Source organism: Solanum pennellii, chromosome 3 (genome assembly GCF_001406875.1).
Source record: "Solanum pennellii chromosome 3, SPENNV200".
NCBI lineage: Eukaryota > Viridiplantae > Streptophyta > Magnoliopsida > Solanales > Solanaceae > Solanum > Solanum pennellii.
In genome coordinates this window covers 1680332-1701606 of record NC_028639.1, presented here as the reverse complement: position 1 = coordinate 1701606, position 21275 = coordinate 1680332, and the positions used below count along the sequence as shown (strand labels likewise).

Below are 21275 nucleotides of genomic sequence, written 5' to 3'. Positions count from 1 at the left end.
AAATTAATTTTATTCGCCCACCGTGGGGCTCGAACCCACGACCACAAGGTTAAGAGCCTTGCGCTCTACCAACTGAGCTAGACGGGCTTCTCTATTAATTTTCGTTTACTAAATTTTTTTATCGTCATTTTTATGTAAAGTTACTATTTTGTAAATTAAGTACCACTCTTTAGGAAAGAAATTATTAATGTATAAAAACTAGGATAATTATTATGATGTTCGGTAATATTTTTAGTTGTTTTGGGTAAAATTTATCAAATTAAGCTACGTTGTTGGGATTTTTCAAAAATGTCGATGAGTGCGTGTCAGATCCCCCATAAATAATGCATTTTGAAGGATTCGATACAGATATGACAACATTTTTGAAGAATCGGAGCAACTTAAATATTAAGTATAATGTTTGTTAACATTGAAATAATCGACTATAAATTATGAGTCAATTTCTGAGCTATTTTATGTATGATGGATATAGTGGAGAGCCAAAAAATTTACTATAGGGTGTCAAAATATATATTAAAAGTAGACTTCAAAAAAAACAATATATAGGGAGTCAACATATATACATCAAGCTAAAATTTTAACCGATAGCTAAACACAATGTAATTTACTACATAAATGGGCTATAAAATTCAAAATACTTACAAGTTCATACTCAAATTTAAAGTAATTCTTGAAATACTAATTTTCTCATAAATAATTACCGCATTATCACGTTTATTAAGGCTGATAATTTTTTGTTTAATGGGTACTAAATTAGTATCATATATTGTATTAATATCATTAAGATTGATAATTTTCGTTTAACTGATACTAAATCAGTATTATATGGAGTACTAGTTAGGAGGCATATGATGTAATTATTTAGTGGGATATGATCATATAAAGGGGTATATATTTTTAATTATTTTACTTTTATGGAATATTTGCTTAGTTTCCCCCAACTATTTCCTACCTAACTCTAACCAGCAACCGAAAGATATATCATTTTTTAAAACTTGTGATTTAAAATAAATCAGAGACATTTGTTTCACTAAAATTATTTTTATTAAAAAATAACTTAAATTAGTTTTAAAATAAGACTTACAAGAAAGTGTCACAATAAAATATGAGCAACTTTTTTCTTTGGTGGAAAATCTATTAACCCCCAACTATATCCTTTTTTCCTCTCTTTTCTACTTTTTGGTCCATTATTAGTGAATTTGTAACTAGATACTATAGATAATTATGTGGAAATATAAAAAGAATAAGTAAAGGAATAAATACTTCAATAAAGCAACAAGACAGATTGATGTTCAAATAATTAATTTCATCGTTTGAAGTAATTAATAAACACAACACTAGAATTGGTGTATTTGTACTTTGTAGTGCCGTTGGGTGGATAATTAAACACAAAATAAGGAGCTGTGTCTTGGTGTTGGGTCTATATATTATTATCTTATCATATAGTATTCATATTGGCTCGCAAAAATGAAAGCGTGCTCACTAACACTTCGATCTAATACACATGTAATACTATTTTATGAAGAAAAAAAAAATTATTCAACAAAAGAAACTGATATTATATAGTTATTAGTTACAATTTGATGTAAGACAAACTATGTAATTAGTTATGTGTGATGATTTGTCATGTCATCATGTTATATAAGCGTCATTTGGCTAATCCTTTTGCCATATGGAAGTTTATACAAGGAGTATCTTGAGCCATGAAGAGGAGTCAAAATAAGAGCTTAGACATAGTTGTTCATATGAATTGATTAAAGGGAAAAAAAATTAGAAATGTAACCTCGAACTATCATAAATGGTACGCAGATAGTCAGATATCCTCCGTCATACTTTTGGGACATAGGTGTCCCTAGCGTCAATAAACTAGAACATATATATATCCTTTAATACTAACGGACGTGTCATAATCTTATTCACCAACCCGATATCGGATCGATGGATAAGATTGTGTTGCGTGTCCTTATTGAATCTTCTGTTAGAGTAAAAGGCATATACGTTCTAATTTTTGGACGATAAGAGCACCGATTTCCGGAAGTTATGACGAAAGATATCCACACACTATTTACGATACTTTTGAGAGTATATTTGTCTTTTTTTTCTTTGATTAAATGAAAACACAAATTAAAATTAAAAATTAAAATAAAAGCTAAGATATAAAAAAAAATAAAAAATAACAAGAATCTATGAAAAATGACAAACAAATGATTAACACATTTCCTCTTACACTATTGTTATTTGACAAATTTCAATTTCTATTGATATGACTATCATTTTCAAACATCAAATCTTTATTTTCAACTACAATTACACGAACGAATTTTCAAACTTAGTACAGTTTAATTCTTGACAATTTCTTACAAAAAGCCTACTAAAGTGGTAGCTAATAATTTATTGATTAATTAATGTCTATAGTTGCATCTAAGTATAATATAGCCTAGTATTTTGCTGCTCATCCTCATATTTTTGAGTATGTTCTTGCCAATAAATTTATATGAACGTGTTTTGTAAAATAATAATAATTGTAATAGTGTCTCAATTAGACTAGCAGAAGAAATCATATTTTTTTTCCTTTTCTAGGATTTATAGTTCAAACTTTATCCATGATTCTTAATTCATATCATTGATCAATCGGTCGCACATCCTTATTAATGTTGTATCGATGAATATAAAAGGCACCGATATGTATTGTTTTGTAAAAATAATAAAATAAAGCATAATACATAAGCATGATCATTGATTTGGCTTTGGCGAACAATTATGCCCTCCAACTTTGAATATGCACAAGTATGCACTTAAACTTGTATAAAATTGAATAAGTAGATATAGATGTCCTACATGGCACAATATACGTAGGATGTCATGTAAGACACAAAATTATCATGTAGGAGGAACGTGTCTATTTACTCAATTTATTTAAGTTTAAATGTCTACTTGTGCAAATCCAAAATTAAAGATCATAATTACCAATTTGCTTCAAGTTAAGAATCATGACATGTTTTACTCATTATATTCTATTATTGTCCCACTAATCCTAATATAACCATTCACATTCTTGACATTTATTTGTAGAAGAAAGAATACAATACTTATATATAAAGAACATTTTCTTCTTTATGTTGTAATAGGGAAATAGATGGAAAGTGGGTTGAAAATACGTAAACATGGTAGTAATTTTATATATTATATATAAATATGATAGTAATTTTATATTATTGAAAGAAGATGTTTTTTTTTTTTTGAAACTTTGAACTCTTCGACTAAATTAGAGTTATTTAAGTTATAGGATGTCGTTGGACTACTGTATCCTAGAAAGGAGACAAGTCAAGAGTTATATTGTATATTACAGCGTAATAGGCTTGAATATCCTTAAAAAGAGTGAGATATCTGTGTTTCAGCCTTAACATTTTTCTGTTCAATATTTGTTCATTTTATTTTCAACTGTAATCTAAAATATACATACTCACTGAGTACCTAATGTATTCTCATAAATTATATCGAAGACTGAGAGAGTAATATGTACGTATAGACTGTACCATCTAGGGCAGATTCCTCATAATTTTCATCTACTTCACGTATACTGTATTCCTCTAATACGAATGATCACACAGTACTCTTTGACGTGACTCTAAAATTTGAATAATTTTGCAAAGTTGTTGCCAATAATTATAATAAAATTTTGACTCTATCCCAAAGAGACAACTATTGGGAGATTAAATACTGACACTTCGATTAATTCAGACTTTAAAATTTGTCTTTTATATATATTTGGGTTTGCTTTCATGGTGTCAAATGGCACTTCTTCTCTCTCTGTCTCAACTCTCTAGATAATGGAATTAAAATAATTAATTTGAAATCCAATGCAATGCCATTTTAAATTTCATGGCACTAATTTTATACTAATAAGTATTTATTTCAAATCGATAAATATATACAATCTTTTATATATACATTCATATGCTCATCATTTAATTATAATTGAATTATATGTTTGTTGTTACATTAATTTTAAACATACTTCGTGGGGATAAGTTCTCCTCCCCTTTCCTTGAGATTTTATAAGGTTAATATAAGGTGTTTTACTATTAAGTAGTCGTTTGGTAGATTGTATTAGAAAAAGTAATGCATATATTAATTTTGTGTATTATTAGTGTCTTATCTGATATTCTCTTTAAATTTATGTTAAACTAATTTTATAGTGTATTATTAATATCGTGAAATTCTAGGTATCAGCAATGTGATGCTTTTAATGCATGCATTAGCATGATTAGATCTTATTGTCCCTCATAACTAATACATACATTACTAATACAAGCATTAATAATATTATTCTTATACACTATATCAAACCACCTAAAGTACTTTTGCTAATTTGCAAGTATTTTCGTATCATTTAAAAATCTAAAATAAAAATAAGAACTGAAATTGAACCAAGTGGCAAGAGGAATCAACCTCTTGATCATATCGCCATTCGAATTGTACTTTAAAGATCAATGTGAGAAATTATGGGGAAAAAAGGAGAAAGCAAAATGCAAAGAATTACTTATTAGCAATACTTTTTATTTATTACCACTTATAGCAATACTATGTTAAATCTGCAATATGTAATAAAAGTGAATTGTGTATACAATATATATGAATTATAATTATTTTTTAAAATATATTATGTTTGTTTGGTAAAATTTGACACATTGTATTATAAGTGTATTAAAATATGTGATAAATGAATTATAATCATTAAAATTTGTATTATATGTAAAAGAAATATTGTTCTTTGTAATATGAATTAAACTTGTATTGTAAATGAATTAAAAGTAATCAAATAAAAATAAAATATTATTACTATAAATGATAAATAATTTTTTATTATAGTATATCTTATGTAGTTCTGTACTAATACTAAAATTATGTTAAATTTATCAAATAAATAAAGAATAAAAATTACCCAAACGTCCTCACTAATACCAACATTTGTGAGGGCGTTTTGGTAATTAGTGAGTATTTCCAAAAATAGGAACAGCAAAATTTGAAATTTTGGTTGATAGCCCATTTTCCAAAGCCTCAACGTATATTGAGTGAGTATGTATATAGTAAAGGATGATCAGCGCGTCCTGCCTATCCGGCTTCTCTCTTCTCCCCCAAACAAAACATTACCATTCACGAGATAATTTCGCCCTCCAATCATTTCGCATTAAAAGCTTTTCACGCTCGAAACCCTCGCCACGTCCGCCATTTCTTTCACGGACCATGTGAACACACGACGAGATCAATGATTTCCTCTCTATTTCTCCTTTCATAGCTTTTTCTCTTTTATCAATACTTTGTATAATCAATGGATGAAGAAATGGAGGATTTCATTGTAGAATCTTCGGACGTCCTATCGGAAATCGACTCGGAGTATGAGTTTGACGCTTCTAGGTTCTATGATTTCTGCCGGCCGGAATCAACTTCCGAAACCGAGGAAGCCGAGCGATGGTTTCAAACGGCCGGCACTTATCCGCCTTCTCGTACGTGATAGATAACACAATTTACATGAGTGTTTAACTGAGTTTCCTTTTTTTTTTGTTGATTTTGTGTATGAGTTTGATGATAAAAAATGGCGTTGCAAATTTTGTGTTGATATCTGTTTGTTTTATCCAGCAGAAAGGTTATTTGTTTATATTAGATATGTTGTTATGCTGGATTGGATGATTGTTGTCCTTGAAATCATCTAATTAGACTATTAGAAAGTTAATCTGAGAATGTTGATGGAATGTACATTTAATTCTTCTGATTCGGTGATCGTGAAATGCAGAAATATAAATGGATAGTTTATAATACAATGCCTATGGTGGAATCACAAAGCTTTGGCTTCTCAAATTCCTTTTTTTCATAGTCCTTGTCCTCTCTCACATATGTGTTTTATAATACAAGGATTTTTATCAAAAATATCGTGACTATGACCTTATAAGTTTATCTTTTTGACAGCTATTATATATATTTCTCGTGGTTGATTGGTTTATTCACTCTTTATTTTTATTTTCCTTGTTCATTTGGAAACTTCTTAGCTCTCATTATCAAGTTAAACCTGGGGAAAGAGATTACATCAGGAAACTCAAATGGTTGCTCAAGGTTACAAGAAGGGAAACCAGCAAAATCAAAAGGCAACAACTCATACAATCCTGTTGGTTCTGAAGTTTCGCCCTCCAAATCGAAAACTAAAGGTATATATGCTGGCAGTTTAAAAGTGTCTGGTCTCATTTTTTAATTCACGTTAGACATTCATCGAATGGATCTGTCTGCAAGTATTAGAAGAGAAGCTCTGTTATACTGACTCAAAGTTTGCCTTTTCGTTGTCTGTGTGCTTAAATTGTTATTTGTCCTCTTAAATAAGTTTTGTAGTTGACTTACTTGTGCACTGTAACAACGCAAGTTTTGAGCTAAAACTTGATATTCTGATTTCGGTTATCCTCTAAACTCCATGGAGATGCTTAGTTAAATTAATCCCCATTCCTGATGGACTTTCTTTGACCTAACTTGCAGAAGAAATAATTTCTAAGGATTGTGCATATTCAAGATCAGTCTTTATGCAGGGCTAGTGCTAGTAGTTTCATGGTTAATTGAATTATTATCTTATTGTGATTATCACTTCACCGTTCTTTTCTGTTTATATTTTGCAGTTATATTAACTATCTAAGTGATTTTATTAGACTTAATGTCAGTAATCTGTTAATAGTAGATTAAACAGTAGTTATTAGATAATATATGCACATGGTTAACTAGCAAGAGTTCAGAAAAAATAATTTCAGCATACATCTTGCAAAACTTCAACAGTATTTAACTGGTATCCCTTGTACACCCTCAGGAACTATATCCAAAGGTCAAACGACTCATGAAATTTGCAAGACAAAGCCAGAGCCAAGATCTTCATTATCAAGAAGTTCAACTTTAATGAAGCCCACGGCTAGTCATTTGGCTAAACAGAAGTATGTAAAAGATGTATATTCTATTTTATTTTCTTGAAGGTTATAAGTTTGAAAATTTTAGTTTCTTTTTCATTCCTTCATGTTAGAAATTGTCAGAAATTACAATGACAGCAAAGGCGAATTCAGCATTTTCGCTTAGGGAGTTCAAAAAATAAGAATGTAGTGCCTAGGATTTGACCTTGGAACATCAAGTAAATTTTGAACCCCTAAACCACTAAGCCAACCTCTTGTCTTGTGTTCAGGGGATTCAAAAATCTATATATCTATACATAAAAAAAATAAGAAAATCACCTGTGTAATTTTTTGCCAAGGAGGTTCTGGTTAACACCTTCCCATCCCATAGATCCGCCCCTGATTACATCAGTAATAACGTTACTTAAAAGTAGTTCAGGCTTGCGTCTGTTTCTGCAGTTAACTTTCACTTTGTTGGCTCTCTTGACTTCTGAAACAAGTTTAAACAATTCTTAATTTTTGCTTTCATTTTCTCATTCTTCAATTTCTAGGTCTCAGAATGCATCTAACAAGACTGATGTGACAAGCTCAACGAATTCTTTGGCATCCGAAATTATTGCTACCAAAAGGCAAAAGCTAGAAATTGGTTATCTACTTAAGGTGCATGAAGTTATTCAGTTACTGTTTGATGATAGTATTATTTTGTTATACTCTAGTTGGCTTTTATGTTTGTGTTCCACACATGTATTCCTTAAGCAGCAAGGACCCTCGTTTCTCTTCCCTCTTTCAGTGTAATGTTTCATCCATCTTACGCTTGCCATAGCAATTTTTTCTTTTATTGATGCATGTCATGTTTAAATAGAAAACTTATTTGTACTTCTTTATACTCTCTTCTTAGATTTTGAAATAGTGTCTTCTCTATGAACTAATGCTATTTGCCAAAGGATTTAACTGTTTGATCTTTTGGATCTTCGTCTGTTCCGGAAAAGTATTAAATTAACTAAGCATTTGGACATGAATTGAGTGTTATTTGAAAAAAGAAGTAAGTTAAGTTATTTAAAAGAAGTATGTGGAAGTACTAGTTGTAGTTATGGCAAGCTATGAACTAAGGAGAACTAAACTATAAGCTAGAAAGGCAAGGATGTAAAATTATTTTATCAATTTAGTTCACTAACAACATTAAAGTGCTCAACATCAGATGTATCTCCAGATAACGATTATGGTCATTGATTTTTATGAAATAGACATAACTGAAATTTGTTTTAGGTGCAAACAGAATCCGTTTTGCCAATAGGTACTAACATGGTGAGATTACCTCACTGAGTGCACCAGAGCAGTTTGTGCTGAGAAAACAGTGGAAATTAGTTAGTATGACATTTGGTGTAGCATTTACTCTTCGAGATTTTAATAAAATGGCATGATCTTCAAGTGAGATATTGGTTTAGTGGCATTAGATTTATTTGTGTACATAATTAATGTGTTCAAGTTAGTTATCTATCTCTAGGATATGTTCACAAAGTATTTCCCATTCCTAAAAAGCTGTCAACTGCTAGAGATATTTTTAATTCCTCATTCTATCTTGCAAACCAGATCGCTCACTTGAAGCATCAACGTCTACTATCTCACAAGATATCCAAGAAGGTACTATCTGAAGGAATCTTTTTGGTGGTTTCATATTACAGATCATGTTTAAGAACTTCTTATGCATCATTATTTGCCGTATGAGAGCTTTTATTCTGTTATGGCAGGATACCTCATCCATCTCTAACTCAGCACATCCCAAATCTAAAGTTACTGTTCCTAGAGAACCTGAACTGGAAACTCTGCAGAGGGCACAAAGGCGAAGGTAGGCTTTTTAGTCTTGGTATACAACTGCTACCAGTACCAGTTGGTAATCAGCTTTTTGGTTTTTCTAATTAAAAGTTTCAGGTGCAACAAGGACTCAAACTCAAGTGAAATCACAAAAGCCAAAACCCAAATGCTTAAATCACAGTCCTTGAACAGAAATGTTGGTATTCCGAGTAGTGCTCCCTTTGAAAACATTTTAATAATATTCTCCACATAATCTTTCATCTGAGCCTTGTCTATTTTTGCTTTCTGCAGATCCTCAACACTACTACATTACTTCCTCTCAGAAAGACTAGAGCTCCGTTGCCTGAGTTTTATGTAATTAATCCCTGCTTTTCCACTGCTTCTATTCCACATTGATGTTTAATCAATTAAGGTTACCTTGGAAAAGAAAACATGTGCATTCCCAATCTCAATCTCCTTAGTGTGTTCTTTAGATTCTTGAGTCGGATGTAGTGATGCTCAATCGTCACCTTACGTAGGACTTTAGTCTGGGTGTTTGTATTTTCTCCTATCATCGGAAGTTTAGAAAAGTTACTGGTGTTCCATGCTAATGGTGTTTGTGTGTAGATTCTCTAATTGGTGAGGTAGAATGAATTGGTGCGAATATACTATCTATAGGAGTCTTTGATTGGGGAGTAAACTGATTCCTTATCTCTTTTTACAAGCATTGGGGTCTTGACTAATTCGCTTGCACCTCAATCATTCCACTATTTACCTGCATCCCCCCATCAGTATTGTTACCGGGTAGCTCATTTAACTTTTTTGCCTGTATTGAGATTTGACCTTCGTCTCCCATGGTCTTACTCCCATATTTAAACCGCTAGGCCACATCATAGTAAACAACTGTCTCCTTATGAACTACTTAACACTAATTCTAATAAAGTGCAGCTAATCTTGACAAGGAATTATGAAATGGCAATAATGATTGGACTCCACAATCGTTTAGCAATCATATCCAGTCTTTGTAGCATTATGCTTATTACACAGAGGCTGCAGGGAAATATTTGAGGACAAACATGTAATTTATGAAGCAAGATGTTATATTTGCTCTTTTTTGCTCTTTTTTTTTTTTGTACTAACTGATGCACTTAGAGTTTTTGACTTAATCATCGTTGCAACATTTGCATGTGTTCTGCAACTTTAGTTTCTATGCTTTCAGTTGATGGAAGTTAACACTTCCTTTTCTTTTATGGATATTGCAGTTATCAAACTCTCTAAATGCTGATTCTGCCGCACAAAATGCTTTAGTGGACTTTAAAAGGTTGGATGGACTTCTTTACTTCACCAATTGAGTAAACTATATGTGAAAGAACAAAACCAAAACTATGATGTTCTTAATTTTGCGTAGAACTGCGCAACTATATTCAGAGATCTCATGAGAAGTTCCAAAATTCATCTATTTCCTCCCGGAGAAGAAGCATGTAGAATCTTATCATAAAGTTAACTTCGCCTTTTTAGTTAACCATATAATTTAGCCTAAAGCATCACAAAGTTCACTTCTTGTATAGCAAGTCCAGTTTGTGATTATACTGTTTTGTGTTGTTTCTCAGTTTAAACACTCAAAATGCTGTGAAGCCGGGAAAATCTGTTACATCCCTCAAGTCAAGATCACATAAATGTAACAAGGTAGCATATTAGCTGACTTATGTTTGCCTGTTTGGTCTTTTCGACTTTTGACTACATGTATATGCTTAAAGATCAAGTCATTATACAGATATTTCCAAGTAGGGAAGATAATGGCATAGGTGAAGACAATGGACAAGAAAATGCATACTCAATGGTAACCCATGTTTCCGTTGTATACTTTTGCTGGACTTTCCATTAAACGTGTCTAATCCTCTTTGTTAGTTGGTTCTTTTCCTTGTTTCCTGTTATTTAATTTCCGTGTATTATCACAGGAATCCAAATCCATACTTGATGAGAAACTTTCGGTGCATCCGCCAGTGGAACTGTTTAATAAGGTACTAGTTTCGAAATGATTATGCATGCCATATCGAATTCCTCTGAGAGTGTATACTACCAGTTATGCAGTAGCCCTGAATGTATCAGACTTATATTTATGTTTTAGCAACTTACTCATGTCTCAGCCAAAAAAAAAATCTAATCTTGGTTCCTTTTTTAATCCCTAGTTGTCCCTTCGATCTGAAAAGGAAACACGTGAAGTATCTAAGCCAAAAAAGAATCCCTCAGCAAAGGTGACCCTGAGGACTCCTAGAAAGACTCTTTTTTAATTATGCAGATGAATTGCTTCTAATACCCACTTTTCTTGTATAGGAGTTGAAGGAGAATACTCCAAATTGTTTGCACATTAAATTTCGGGTATGAAGAATAGAGATATGCTTGATTCTTTTTACTGTTGACTGCAACTTCTTCTGATTGTTATTTCAATTATACAGAAGTGCGTTGGAAAGACAAATCAGTGTGCGGTAGAGAGGGGCAACGGCAGGTTTGGACTCTACTCCAGCATGAACAGGTATCCTATTGCTTGAGTTTAATAAATAGGAAAACAGTAAGTCCACAGAAGAACTTCTCATCAAGATAGACCTTTTAAGCTAGAGCTTCTTTTGTTTACTTATAGAGTACACATATCGCTGGAAATCAGAACTATTGTTTTACCCCCATTTTATTAATATTTGTGAAACACTTGAAATGTTAGTCAGTAGACTCAGTACTATCATATCTCTTGTTTCATCAAAATGATTTTCTACAAACAGTGACTTGCAATCCTTCAACCCATCTCAGCTTGAGCCATTTGTTTGAAACTAAAGTTCAATTGGATGTATGTTTCTCTTCTGTTTTTTTTTTTAAAAAAAAATCTGTGGATCTAACTTGCATATTGATTTCTCAGGAGCTTGGGAATCCGATGAAAATCTTGTGGCTAATACGCATGATTGTTGAATTGCTGCAAGTTTCATGGGAGGTTAGATCAATCCTCCTAATCCGAGAGTAATCTGGAAATGTATGTCTTTAGCTATAGGAAATAAAAGACTGTCCTCAAGACTTGCAATACCAAATTTTTGTGGCTAGCACAGTACCGCAAGTCAAATATAGTGTACTCCTTTTGGTCTGTTATGTACATCTACAAGGTAATACATGTGCTAGGAAGAGGAGTACAGTCATTTAAATACCCAATGTATAAACTTATATCAACTCAAAAGTTCAAAGAAGGAAATAAAAGGCAAAAAGAAAAAAAACACCATTATACGCCAAAATTGTGTATGAGAAGGGTTACCAAATATATTAACATTCCCAAACCATTTAAGCTGAATGCGAAAAGGAATACTATAATATTAGGGGAGATGATATTACAAGCTTCCTCTCCTATATATATATAGCAGTAAATTCTTCGCTGCCATTTGTTCCACAGTAGACATTCATGAAAGCAAATGATTGTAGCAGAGTAATATGAAAGTGATGCAAAACCTGGAATACGTTCTAAGCTTAATGTGATTAACTTACACTGTTTGAACTCTATACATGGACAAAAACATCAAGTTTGAAAGGGATACATCTCCACAAAGATTTAAGTTGAACTGCACTGGGTTGTAGATCTAACCTATTGTGGATCTTATCCGCCATAAAACGTTCATCTTATAGGGGAAATCTCTAATATCAAAAATACTTTGGCCAACATATATATGTTCCACATTCGCTCCTGATTTAATATGAACCCATGTCAAAGGGAGTTTTTGGATATAGCTTCTTGAAATCTAACAAGCCACTGTGCTTCGGAGGAATTGTCACCCTGCTGGACTTGCGGTAGTCCTTTACCAATCACAAATTTTGTATAATCAATGGATTTGGGAGGTGGGTCTAAACAAGGTTTGGTTGGTGGGGGAGGAAGCAAGGAAACAAGTACCCTAGCAACCTCATGCATTGTTGGCCTCTCACATGGGAATCTTTTTGCACACAGCAACGCAAGCTGAAAAGTTTTCCTCACATGCATTAAATCCATACATGTAACAGATACCTCAGGATCAACAGCATCCATCACGGTGTTATCATCCGCCTTTGACATTATCTGTAACACAAATCGAATTACTCCAAAGACAAATCTAATACAGGAGTTAAAAGACAAAAGACATCATTGCAAATGCTAGAGGAAGGTAGGAAAATTTGAGCTAAGTTGTTCTTTTCTATATCCAGTCTGAGTTAAATCTTCTTTACAAGTAACAATGTAGAGTATAAGCGGAGAATAATACCAGCTGATGCAGGTTCAAGTCATTATCAACCGGTTTCTTTCCTGTCAAAAGCTCAAGGAGAACAATGCCAAAGCTGTAGACGTCTGACTTTTCAGTTAACCTGGAAGTCCTGGCATACTCAGGGTCAATGTAACCTATGGTGCCCAACACCAAAGTTGATGCATGAGTTTTTGCAGTAGGAATGCATTTTGCAACCCCAAAATCAGAAAGATGAGCCTCAAAATTTTCATCAACAAGGATGTTTGAAGATTTTACATCTCTGTGGATTATTCTTGGGTTGCAATCGTGGTGAAGATAAGCAAGACCCTGAGCAGCACCAACAGCAATCCTCAGACGTGTTTCCCAGTCAAGCTTCACCTTTTTGGAAGGCCCTATTGACATGTATTCAGTTGATAATTAGCCATTTTCACAAAAATCTTGGCTAATAGAACCGTTCTCCGACAGAGAAACCAGTAATAAACATCAACTAATAGTCAACACTGTCTTACATGAAGAAACTTCATAAAGATTACAAGGAAAAGCGGGTACTAACCATGAAGTAGATCCCAGAGTGAACCATTCTCCATGTAGTCGTAACAAAGGAGATTCCCATGAGGGGAAAGGGAGTAACCGTGCAAGCTAACAAGGTTTCTATGCCTAATGCTTCCAATTGTCTCCAGTTCAGTCTCAAACTCTCGCAAGCTGTGCGGATGTGCGGTGTAAAGTCGCTTAACTGCAATTGGTCGGGAATCTTTCAAATCACATTTATATACAGTGCTGGAAGCACCATATCCTATTATGAATTTCTCATTGAAGTTCTCAGTAATCCTCATAATGTCATCATATGTATGGATGGCCATATCCATGTGAAGAACCACAAGTTTGGGGGAGCCTAAACAAGATAAAAGCAATCATAAATACCTGAAAGTACTGAAAAACAAAAGAACAGAATGGACATGTACTAATTTTTACCTTGATTGGTCTTAGGCCCCTTCAAAAACTGGTGTGGTTGATTGGACTTATACACAGCCACTATAACCATGGATAAGAGTGCTATGAAACCCAGTGCTGTGCAAACAACAGCTGTTCTGGAGAACAAGGCTGCAAAAGTAACAAGTCATTTTGATGCACATGACTCTAGCATACCAAGAGATTCGCTAACCAATGCACAAAAACAAAGTCATACCGTTAGACCTTGGTGCATAGGGGTCACATATTGAACCTTTCCAGTTGCCACAAAGAAATGGGTTCCCTAAAAAGCTGATGACCATAATAAGGTGGTCATTAGCTAGAGTACTAAAGCACAAATATAATCATAAAGCTTCATTCTATTCGGGAAATACCTGTCAGGTGCAAACCGCGAGAAATTCCGTGAAAGAGGAACAACACCACTAAAATTGTTGTAGGATATATTCCTGAAGAAGAATGACATAAGATCAGCAACTGTACGAAGAATTAGAATGTCTATGATGTAAAGGCAAAGATAGATGAACTCACAAACTAGTTAGGCTGAAACAATTGGTCAATTGGTCAGGGATTGCTCCAGTAAGATCGTTATCTGTCAAAGTACTACAAAAAGAAGCAAAGTCAATCAAAATTTCATTAGAATTGACTGTGATATTAAGGAAAACTGATTAAACACTACATCAATTTACTTGACAAAAATTAATGTACTTACAGAGTTATCATGGTCTGCAGCTGTCCCAGCTCTTTTGGGATGCCACCAGAGATCTTGTTGCTTGACATATCACTGAAAGAATAGAAGCCAGTCTCAGCACAAGAAAATCAGTATAAAAGTACACATGTTGAAGCAGTATAGAAGCCAATCTTAGCACAAGAAAATCAGTATACAAAAAGTACACATTATGAAGGCAGTGTAACCAAACTCTCAGCAGAAACTTACATGGTCTGTATACTTTTTAGATTGCCAAATTCTACAGGAATTTGTCCATCAAGATGATTGCTGCTCAGATTCCTACAATGTGCAATGATATTGTGATTACGTTCCAGTCTCAATATGATACAAACTTCTAGTACATCGAAATGTTTAATATCTTACAATGTGAGGAGATGCTCCAAATCTCCAATAGAACCAGGGATATACCCAGAAAACTCGTTGCCAGAGAGATCCCTGAAGAATAAAAGTTTTTTAGTACAAGGAATCACTTGAACTAATAAATTTTATCGACCTTGACAGTCAAGAACTCACAGTGTATCAAGGTTGATGATTCGCCCAAGTTGAGAAGGTATGTGACCCTTAAATTTATTAGCTGAAAGATTTCTGCCAGGTAAATATCAACAAATATCACTAATAAGTTTGTACCATATGAAAGAAATTCAAAATCATTATCATGACCACTAGCCAAAACAAGAAGACTATAACATACAGATACGTCAAGCTCTCCAGACTCTTAAACCCTGAAGGAATGGACCCGTTTAAGTTGTTGCCATGAACATTACTGAAAGAAAAAAACAAATATGTTGAGACTCAGAATGAATAGAATAGCAAAAGAGTAAGAGAAAAAAAAAGAAGTTTCAAAAGGAAATGCAACAATATTACAGCTGATTCAATGCAGAACAGGAGCTGATATTTTCAGGAATTGGTCCCTCCAACTTGTTATTTGCAAGATTCCTGGTAAAGGAAAGCTAAGACCTCAATATTCTAAGAGGAAGTGGAACCAGAAATATTTACTACAAAAATAAAAGGCTCACAATTCAAATAACTGGTCCAGTTTGCCAAGTTCAGAGGGAATTCGGCCCATTAGCTGATTGTCATTTAATTGCCTGTAAATAAGATAGCTCAATGCATGAAGCAAAACAAGGTGACCACATCATGTATCTGAAACTGAGTTAATCCTCTTAGACTCTTACAAGTAACTAAGTTTTGACATATTTCCTAGCTCCGGTGGAATTGGCCCTGTAAGTTTGTTGCCGTGCAGGTACCTGTTGAATGTACAAATGAATCAGATAAACGAGCCTCACATAGAAAAGTATATGCATTAAAATAGGAGTGAAAACTTACAGCTTCCCTGTGTAGGATAAATTGCCAAAGATTGGAGGGATTGGTCCCACCAACTCATTTTCACTCAAGTCCCTACAGAGGAGACGGACATCATGAACCTTCTTACTTGCAAGCAGTAACTAGTAAGAATGGAGTTGGAAAAAAAAAAACAATTCTTGTACTAGTATGAATACTCACAGAACAGCAAGAGCTTGCATAAGACCAATCACTTCTGGGATCTTGCCAGTTAGCCTATTTCCTTGCAAAGACCTGTTGAAAGGACCATAATCTCCATTTACCATTTACAGAAATGAACCCCATAACAGAACAGACAAGGTAAAACTGACAAAGTTGAATTTACTAACAAGGTAGCCACTTGTAAAAACCCAATATTGTAGGGAATTTCTCCAGTTATCTGATTGTATGAGATATCCCTGAAATCACGAAAAAATAGATTTTGTTAGAATTGGGCAGCAGTAGGAGAAAAACTGTAGCTTAACATAATCAGAGCAAGGAGAGGACACTGACAGTATCTCAAAGCTTGTACAATTCCCAATATTATCTGGAATTATTCCGCTGAGGTTATTGCCCCGCACATCACTGAAATAATATGAAACTTCTAATGTTAAAATAAACAGAAATATTACACCAAACAGACAACAGAGCCTTCCATGTAGATAACATGTAGCAGAGCACATACAAATACCACAAGCCAGTCAACTGGCACATATCAGGGGACAATGTTCCTGTCAACATGTTGCCTCTTAAACCTCTGCAATACAGAAGGTAAAAAAAAATCTTAAATTTCTCAAACAAAAATTGAAAACCTTCAAACACCAGGAAAATGCACTCACAGATATTGCAGAACTTCATTCCAATAGATCAACCTTGGTATCTCACCAATGAGCTGGTTTCGAGCCAGATCACTTCACCATTCAAATAACCATTTGTTAAACATGTATATTGGACTAAATTTTGAAGGGGATAAAACAAAAGTCATGAAACTCACAGCGTCTTTAGATTAGGAATTTGAGTTAATGTGGACGGGATTGGGCCGGACAACTGGTTGTTTTTAAAGTTCCTGCACCACATAATGAATTAATTCATCATAACCATATCAACTAGTTATCAGAAAACATCAATGTCATGTGATTAAATAACTCACAACAACTCTAGCTGCTTGAGCTTAGAAATTGAGAATGGTATATCTCCATAGAACAAGTTATCAGACAAATCACTGCAGAAAATAGCAAATCAATTAGTGTGAGCACTTTAAATTTACTGACACGCAAGAAAAAGATATTAAAATCATAGGTTAAAAACTATTTTACTTACAGATAGATCAGTGAAATGCAGTTGCCAATTTCATCTGGGATTTGACCAGTTAATTTATTTCCCTGAAGGTCTCTGTCATTAACATTGGAATGTAATATCAGAAAGGAAAAATAACAGTCAATGGACCAAGAACAGTAAAAGAGAAACTGGACCATACAATGTCTCCAGATTCTTCAACTCTCCAATGTCTGGTGAAATTTCCCCGCCCAAGTTCAGATTAGACAGATTCCTTCACAAGCAGAGAAGGTAAATTTATATAAAAGACCTATAACTTTTAGTTAAACTAACAAAGTGCTATACAATAGCTAGCAGGTCATCAGAATTCAACTACTGCTTTTTTCTGGTGTATCAATGAAAGTTAGGAAACAAAGGATGGAAACCTACAGTGCAACGACGGACATGGAGAAATTTCCACACAACACGCCTCTCCATGAGCAAAAATCCTCGTCGTGGATATCATCCCAATCTAGCAACACGTTTGCTACGTTGCTAAACGATGCCTTGATCGACATTAATGCTTTGCCTGCGCAAGCAGTCATAACCATTTTCAGTATTTATCAACTAGTATTCCGGTAGTTAAGCCATAAACTGAAGCCTAAATATATCTTAAATAACACGGATTTTTCGTAATCAAAGTTAAAACAGCATGGAATGCAGCTCCAGAAACTGAAAATACAAAACTAAATTCGAACAATAACTATCTTGTTTCCTAGATATCACACAACGCACTACCTTCTTCTAGAAAATACCGAAACAGCTTTTAGGTGTTGAAAAAAACAGTTACCTTCTTCGGTGAGAGCCAAAACGATCGGGAAAACAAGCAATAGAGCCAACAGTAGTGCTTGTGAGCGGAATTTCATCTTCAAGCTCACTTCCATTATCGTTGAGAAAATACAAACAAATGCCGGGAGACAGCAATAACCGGAGTTTCAGAGCAATATGACCGGAGAAGAAGGAGGAAGTGGGGTAGAGTTTTACGATGCAGAGTTAGTAAAAGAATGTGTGTTATGTGAATGAGAGAGAAGAAGAAGAAGAGCAGGCATTTGGCGTGAAGTGAGAGGGAGTGAATATGAAATGCGAAGTGTGTGTCTGTGTTTTTAATGTCAGCTGCGTTTTATGAAGACAGAGAAAGTTGCCATGGTGGTTGCACTCTCCTCTCATATATAAAGAGAGAGAAAAAACTATTTTCATCTCTCAGAATAAGTGTTATATTAATTTGGCAATAACTATTGAAAAATACTATGGATTTAATAGGAATTATTATTTTTATTTATTTAATAATATTTGTTTGTTATTAAGTTTGGACAACTGTTACAAACTAATAAAATAAAAATTAGTTTTATTATATTACTTTTTAAAAATAATATTGAGAATTATAATTTAAAATGACTATAATTAATAGTAACGATAATTTAGAAACTAAAATTTCTTTTGACTTAAAAAGTGGTCAAATCTGTTTTTTGAGTTAGTTTTTTATTTTTTAAAGTGTTTGACAATTATAAAAAAAATAACTAAAAAGAAGTCAAAAAAATATTTATCAAGGTCAAAAATAACTTATAATAAGTTTAAAATAACTTAATATAAGTCAAAAAGAATAAATATGTTTCTTTATACTTTTTATTTTTTTTATTTAATAGTCATTTCAGTTTGATATTTTATTTTTAATTTAAAAATTATTTTTTTTAAGTCAATTCAAATGGATTCTAAATATAAACTATTCATTGATTATATAAAGTTGACAAATATTATTTATTTTTGTCTGATCAATTTATGAAAATAAATATAGTTTTAATTGTTTAATTTAACAAATTAAGAGATAATTTATAATTTATTCCTAATTTACTCATAGGATCGATTATACTATTTTTAAAGTATTAGAGTGTGTTTTAAAATATAATTTGATGCCCCTTTGGGGACCTCCGATAAAATTGAAATGGTATAGAGAAAATTAGCATGGCCCGTAAGGATGACACGCACAAATCGATAAATGACTTAAATATAATTTTTTTTAAAAATATTATTTGATAAAATTATAGGAATTGTATTTATTATTCAGAAAAATTATGGCACTATCGAAAATAAGTAAAAAGAGACTATTAGGGGTGTATTCATATTATGCAGTAAACGGCGGTGAAACGACGTTAGTTAATGAGTGTTTGAAAATGAAAAAAGTGGTGGCAGCGGCCGTCACCCAGTACTTCCGTTTCCCAAAGTTGTTCTATTTTTTGACAACTTCTGGATTTTCCATCGAGCGCGTCACAGTGTCTCTTAGCGCGTGCGCGAGTGACTGAAATGTCTTGCTGCTTCCTAGTTTCTACTAGTGTAAGCCTTTTTTTTGTTTGTTTGAGAAAAGGGGACTAGAGTTTAAAATACTCAAAAATATTACCAAAAGAAGTAGGGGTCACTTTGGAATAAAAACAAAATAGTGGATATATGCATGCATTTGTATAATTAAAAATGAGAAATATATTATAATCATTTCCTAAAAATGGTTCTTAATTTCAACAAGCCACTTGAACTTTGCGAGATGTCGAAGTCATATAATTACATTATTTTGCATGTCTTTTAGTTTAATATTAATTGATATTTATACACTTTAATTTAAATATTGTAGCTTATATAAAGTTAAATAATAGATGTGTGTTTTATATAATATAATATGTCCTTTATATAATTAGGGCAGACTCACGTGGGTGGTGTTCGGATGTTCGACCATCTATTAACCTAGTTTTGGATTATATATATCTATGTAGAAATTAGAAATTAAGAGATATTTATATAAAATTAACGTAGAACACTCAATAATCAAATGAACTAACTAGTCTAGTGACTCTTAAGGTGGGTGTTTAAGGCTCTTTTATTGCTGAATCTAAGTTTGAATCTCACTCTTAACATTTATTTGTTATATTTTTGTTTGGAGCATTCACAATTTTAAAATTTCAGATTCGTTACTGTACATAACATAATACAAATTAATTTGAATATGTTTTTAAATATGTTGTTGTATTCATTCAAAATTGAAAAAAAAAAAAAGCATAAATATCAATTAGAATCGTACAAAATTATTTATCATGCAAAAAAAAAAAAAGAGAAAAGGGAGAAACAATTTACAAGAAAGAGATCATGCTTACATTTTCTACGAGGAAAGAGAAAAAATTGGGAATTGCTTTTTGCAAGCAAATTTTCAAAAGGCCTCCAACTTTTTAGTTGTGCAAAAATAAACTTTACATTGAGCAATTATGTTTTTTACGTAAATATGGAAATTAACAAAAAAAAAAAAAAAAATTCACCCATGTTATTTTGACTGTCCAGCTTTTCTTGTTCTTTTTTATTTTCACTTTGCCTTAAAAAGATGATTGCGTATATAGCATGTGAAGATCCGTATGTAATAATGTATTGTTTGACCTATTCTATGTATGAGTATGACTCCATTTTCCCTACAATAATAATTGAATAATAACTACTACTAAGCAATAATGAAACAATAATAATAATAATAAACATTTGCTACATAAATATCGATAGATGATGCGTGATTGATGTTCAATATAGTGATTGCAATTTGGAATGATAATAACAAGCTTTTCATCCATGATGCAAAATTCTCTAGATGAAATATGTTAAATGATTTCTTATCGATTCAATTTGTCAAATGTAATTGTGTTCAATTTTAACCATCAAATTCATATATGTAACGGTTCCAAAAAGAAAGATATCACAATGGCTTGGTTCTAGCCTTCAAGATTTCAAGCGTTGAAGTAACGCAAAACTTGAAATAAGTTATTATTGTATTAAAATAGTGTGATATTTTTTCAATATTATATGTTAATTGATCAAATTTTGAACTGAATTATATTATTTTGCTTTTGTAATATTTTTTTTTAATTTAAAATTATATTAAAGACATCCTAATCGAGGTTAAGACCTATTGGCTAAAGTTAGCTCATGAAATGAGTCTGGAGGTCAAGTCCCTATTAGGGCCTAAGCCTT

The 21275-nt window shown here is 32.7% G+C and overlaps 2 protein-coding genes, 1 long non-coding RNA gene and 2 other non-coding genes across 6 annotated transcripts; 3 read left to right on the top strand and 2 right to left on the bottom strand.

The window, feature by feature from the left end:
* Positions 1-14: 14 nt before the first annotated feature.
* Positions 15-87, bottom strand: TRNAK-CUU. The gene has a single exon. It is a non-coding gene; the product is annotated as a tRNA-Lys (tRNA).
* A 4975-nt stretch (positions 88-5062) lies between these two features.
* Positions 5063-11993, top strand: LOC107014835 (protein TPX2-like). 2 transcript variants are annotated; one of them, XM_015214934.2, is made up of 16 exons: positions 5063-5507; positions 6048-6203; positions 6845-6965; positions 7469-7577; positions 8508-8558; positions 8666-8763; positions 8847-8925; positions 9021-9083; positions 9971-10029; positions 10319-10394; positions 10483-10548; positions 10667-10729; positions 10898-10963; positions 11043-11087; positions 11165-11241; positions 11617-11993. In XM_015214934.2, the coding sequence occupies exons 1-16, from the start codon at positions 5333-5335 to the stop codon at positions 11633-11635; spliced, it is 1323 nt and encodes a 440-aa protein (XP_015070420.1). In that variant the 5' UTR covers positions 5063-5332; the 3' UTR covers positions 11636-11993. The 2 variants fall into 2 exon arrangements, with proteins under 2 accessions (XP_015070420.1, XP_015070419.1); XM_015214933.2 differs by having other exon boundaries at positions 8841-8925.
* A 39-nt stretch (positions 11994-12032) lies between these two features.
* LOC107014834 (LRR receptor-like serine/threonine-protein kinase ERL1) lies at positions 12033-18434 on the bottom strand. Its single transcript, XM_015214932.2, has 27 exons — positions 18070-18434; positions 17670-17808; positions 17443-17514; positions 17286-17357; positions 17116-17187; positions 16960-17031; positions 16805-16876; positions 16651-16722; positions 16479-16550; positions 16316-16384; positions 16149-16220; positions 15972-16043; positions 15821-15892; positions 15662-15733; positions 15510-15581; positions 15337-15408; positions 15159-15230; positions 15009-15080; positions 14853-14924; positions 14628-14699; positions 14447-14518; positions 14293-14364; positions 14136-14209; positions 13922-14050; positions 13503-13841; positions 12971-13341; positions 12033-12789 (listed from the first exon to the last, which is right to left on the bottom strand). Exons 1-27 carry the CDS (start codon positions 18161-18163, stop codon positions 12445-12447), a joined length of 2928 nt encoding a protein of 975 aa, XP_015070418.1. The 5' UTR covers positions 18164-18434; the 3' UTR covers positions 12033-12444.
* Positions 12785-13032, top strand: LOC114076532. The gene is made up of 2 exons (XR_003577445.1): positions 12785-12874; positions 12983-13032. It is a non-coding gene; the product is annotated as an uncharacterized LOC114076532 (long non-coding RNA).
* A 754-nt stretch (positions 18435-19188) lies between the features above and the next one.
* Positions 19189-19294, top strand: LOC114076610. Its single transcript, XR_003577669.1, has one exon. It is a non-coding gene; the product is annotated as a U6 spliceosomal RNA (small nuclear RNA).
* Positions 19295-21275: the final 1981 nt, after the last annotated feature.

Excerpts from the sequence above, each read along its gene's own strand:
- LOC107014835 (XM_015214933.2), top strand. The coding sequence starts at position 5,333 with ATGGATGAAGAAATGGAGGATTTCATTGTAGAATCTTCGGACGTCCTA. Across the intron at positions 6,966-7,468 it reads AGTCATTTGGCTAAACAGAA|GTCTCAGAATGCATCTAACA; the intron begins GTATGTAAAAGA and ends TTCAATTTCTAG. Across the intron at positions 8,764-8,840 it reads CAGAGGGCACAAAGGCGAAG|TTTCAGGTGCAACAAGGACT; the intron begins GTAGGCTTTTTA and ends TCTAATTAAAAG.
- LOC107014834 (XM_015214932.2), bottom strand. The coding sequence starts at position 18,163 with ATGGAAGTGAGCTTGAAGATGAAATTCCGCTCACAAGCACTACTGTTG. Across the intron at positions 14,700-14,852 it reads CTAAAAAGTATACAGACCAT|TGATATGTCAAGCAACAAGA; the intron begins GTAAGTTTCTGC and ends CTATTCTTTCAG. Across the intron at positions 14,051-14,135 it reads CTATGCACCAAGGTCTAACG|CCTTGTTCTCCAGAACAGCT; the intron begins GTATGACTTTGT and ends TTACTTTTGCAG.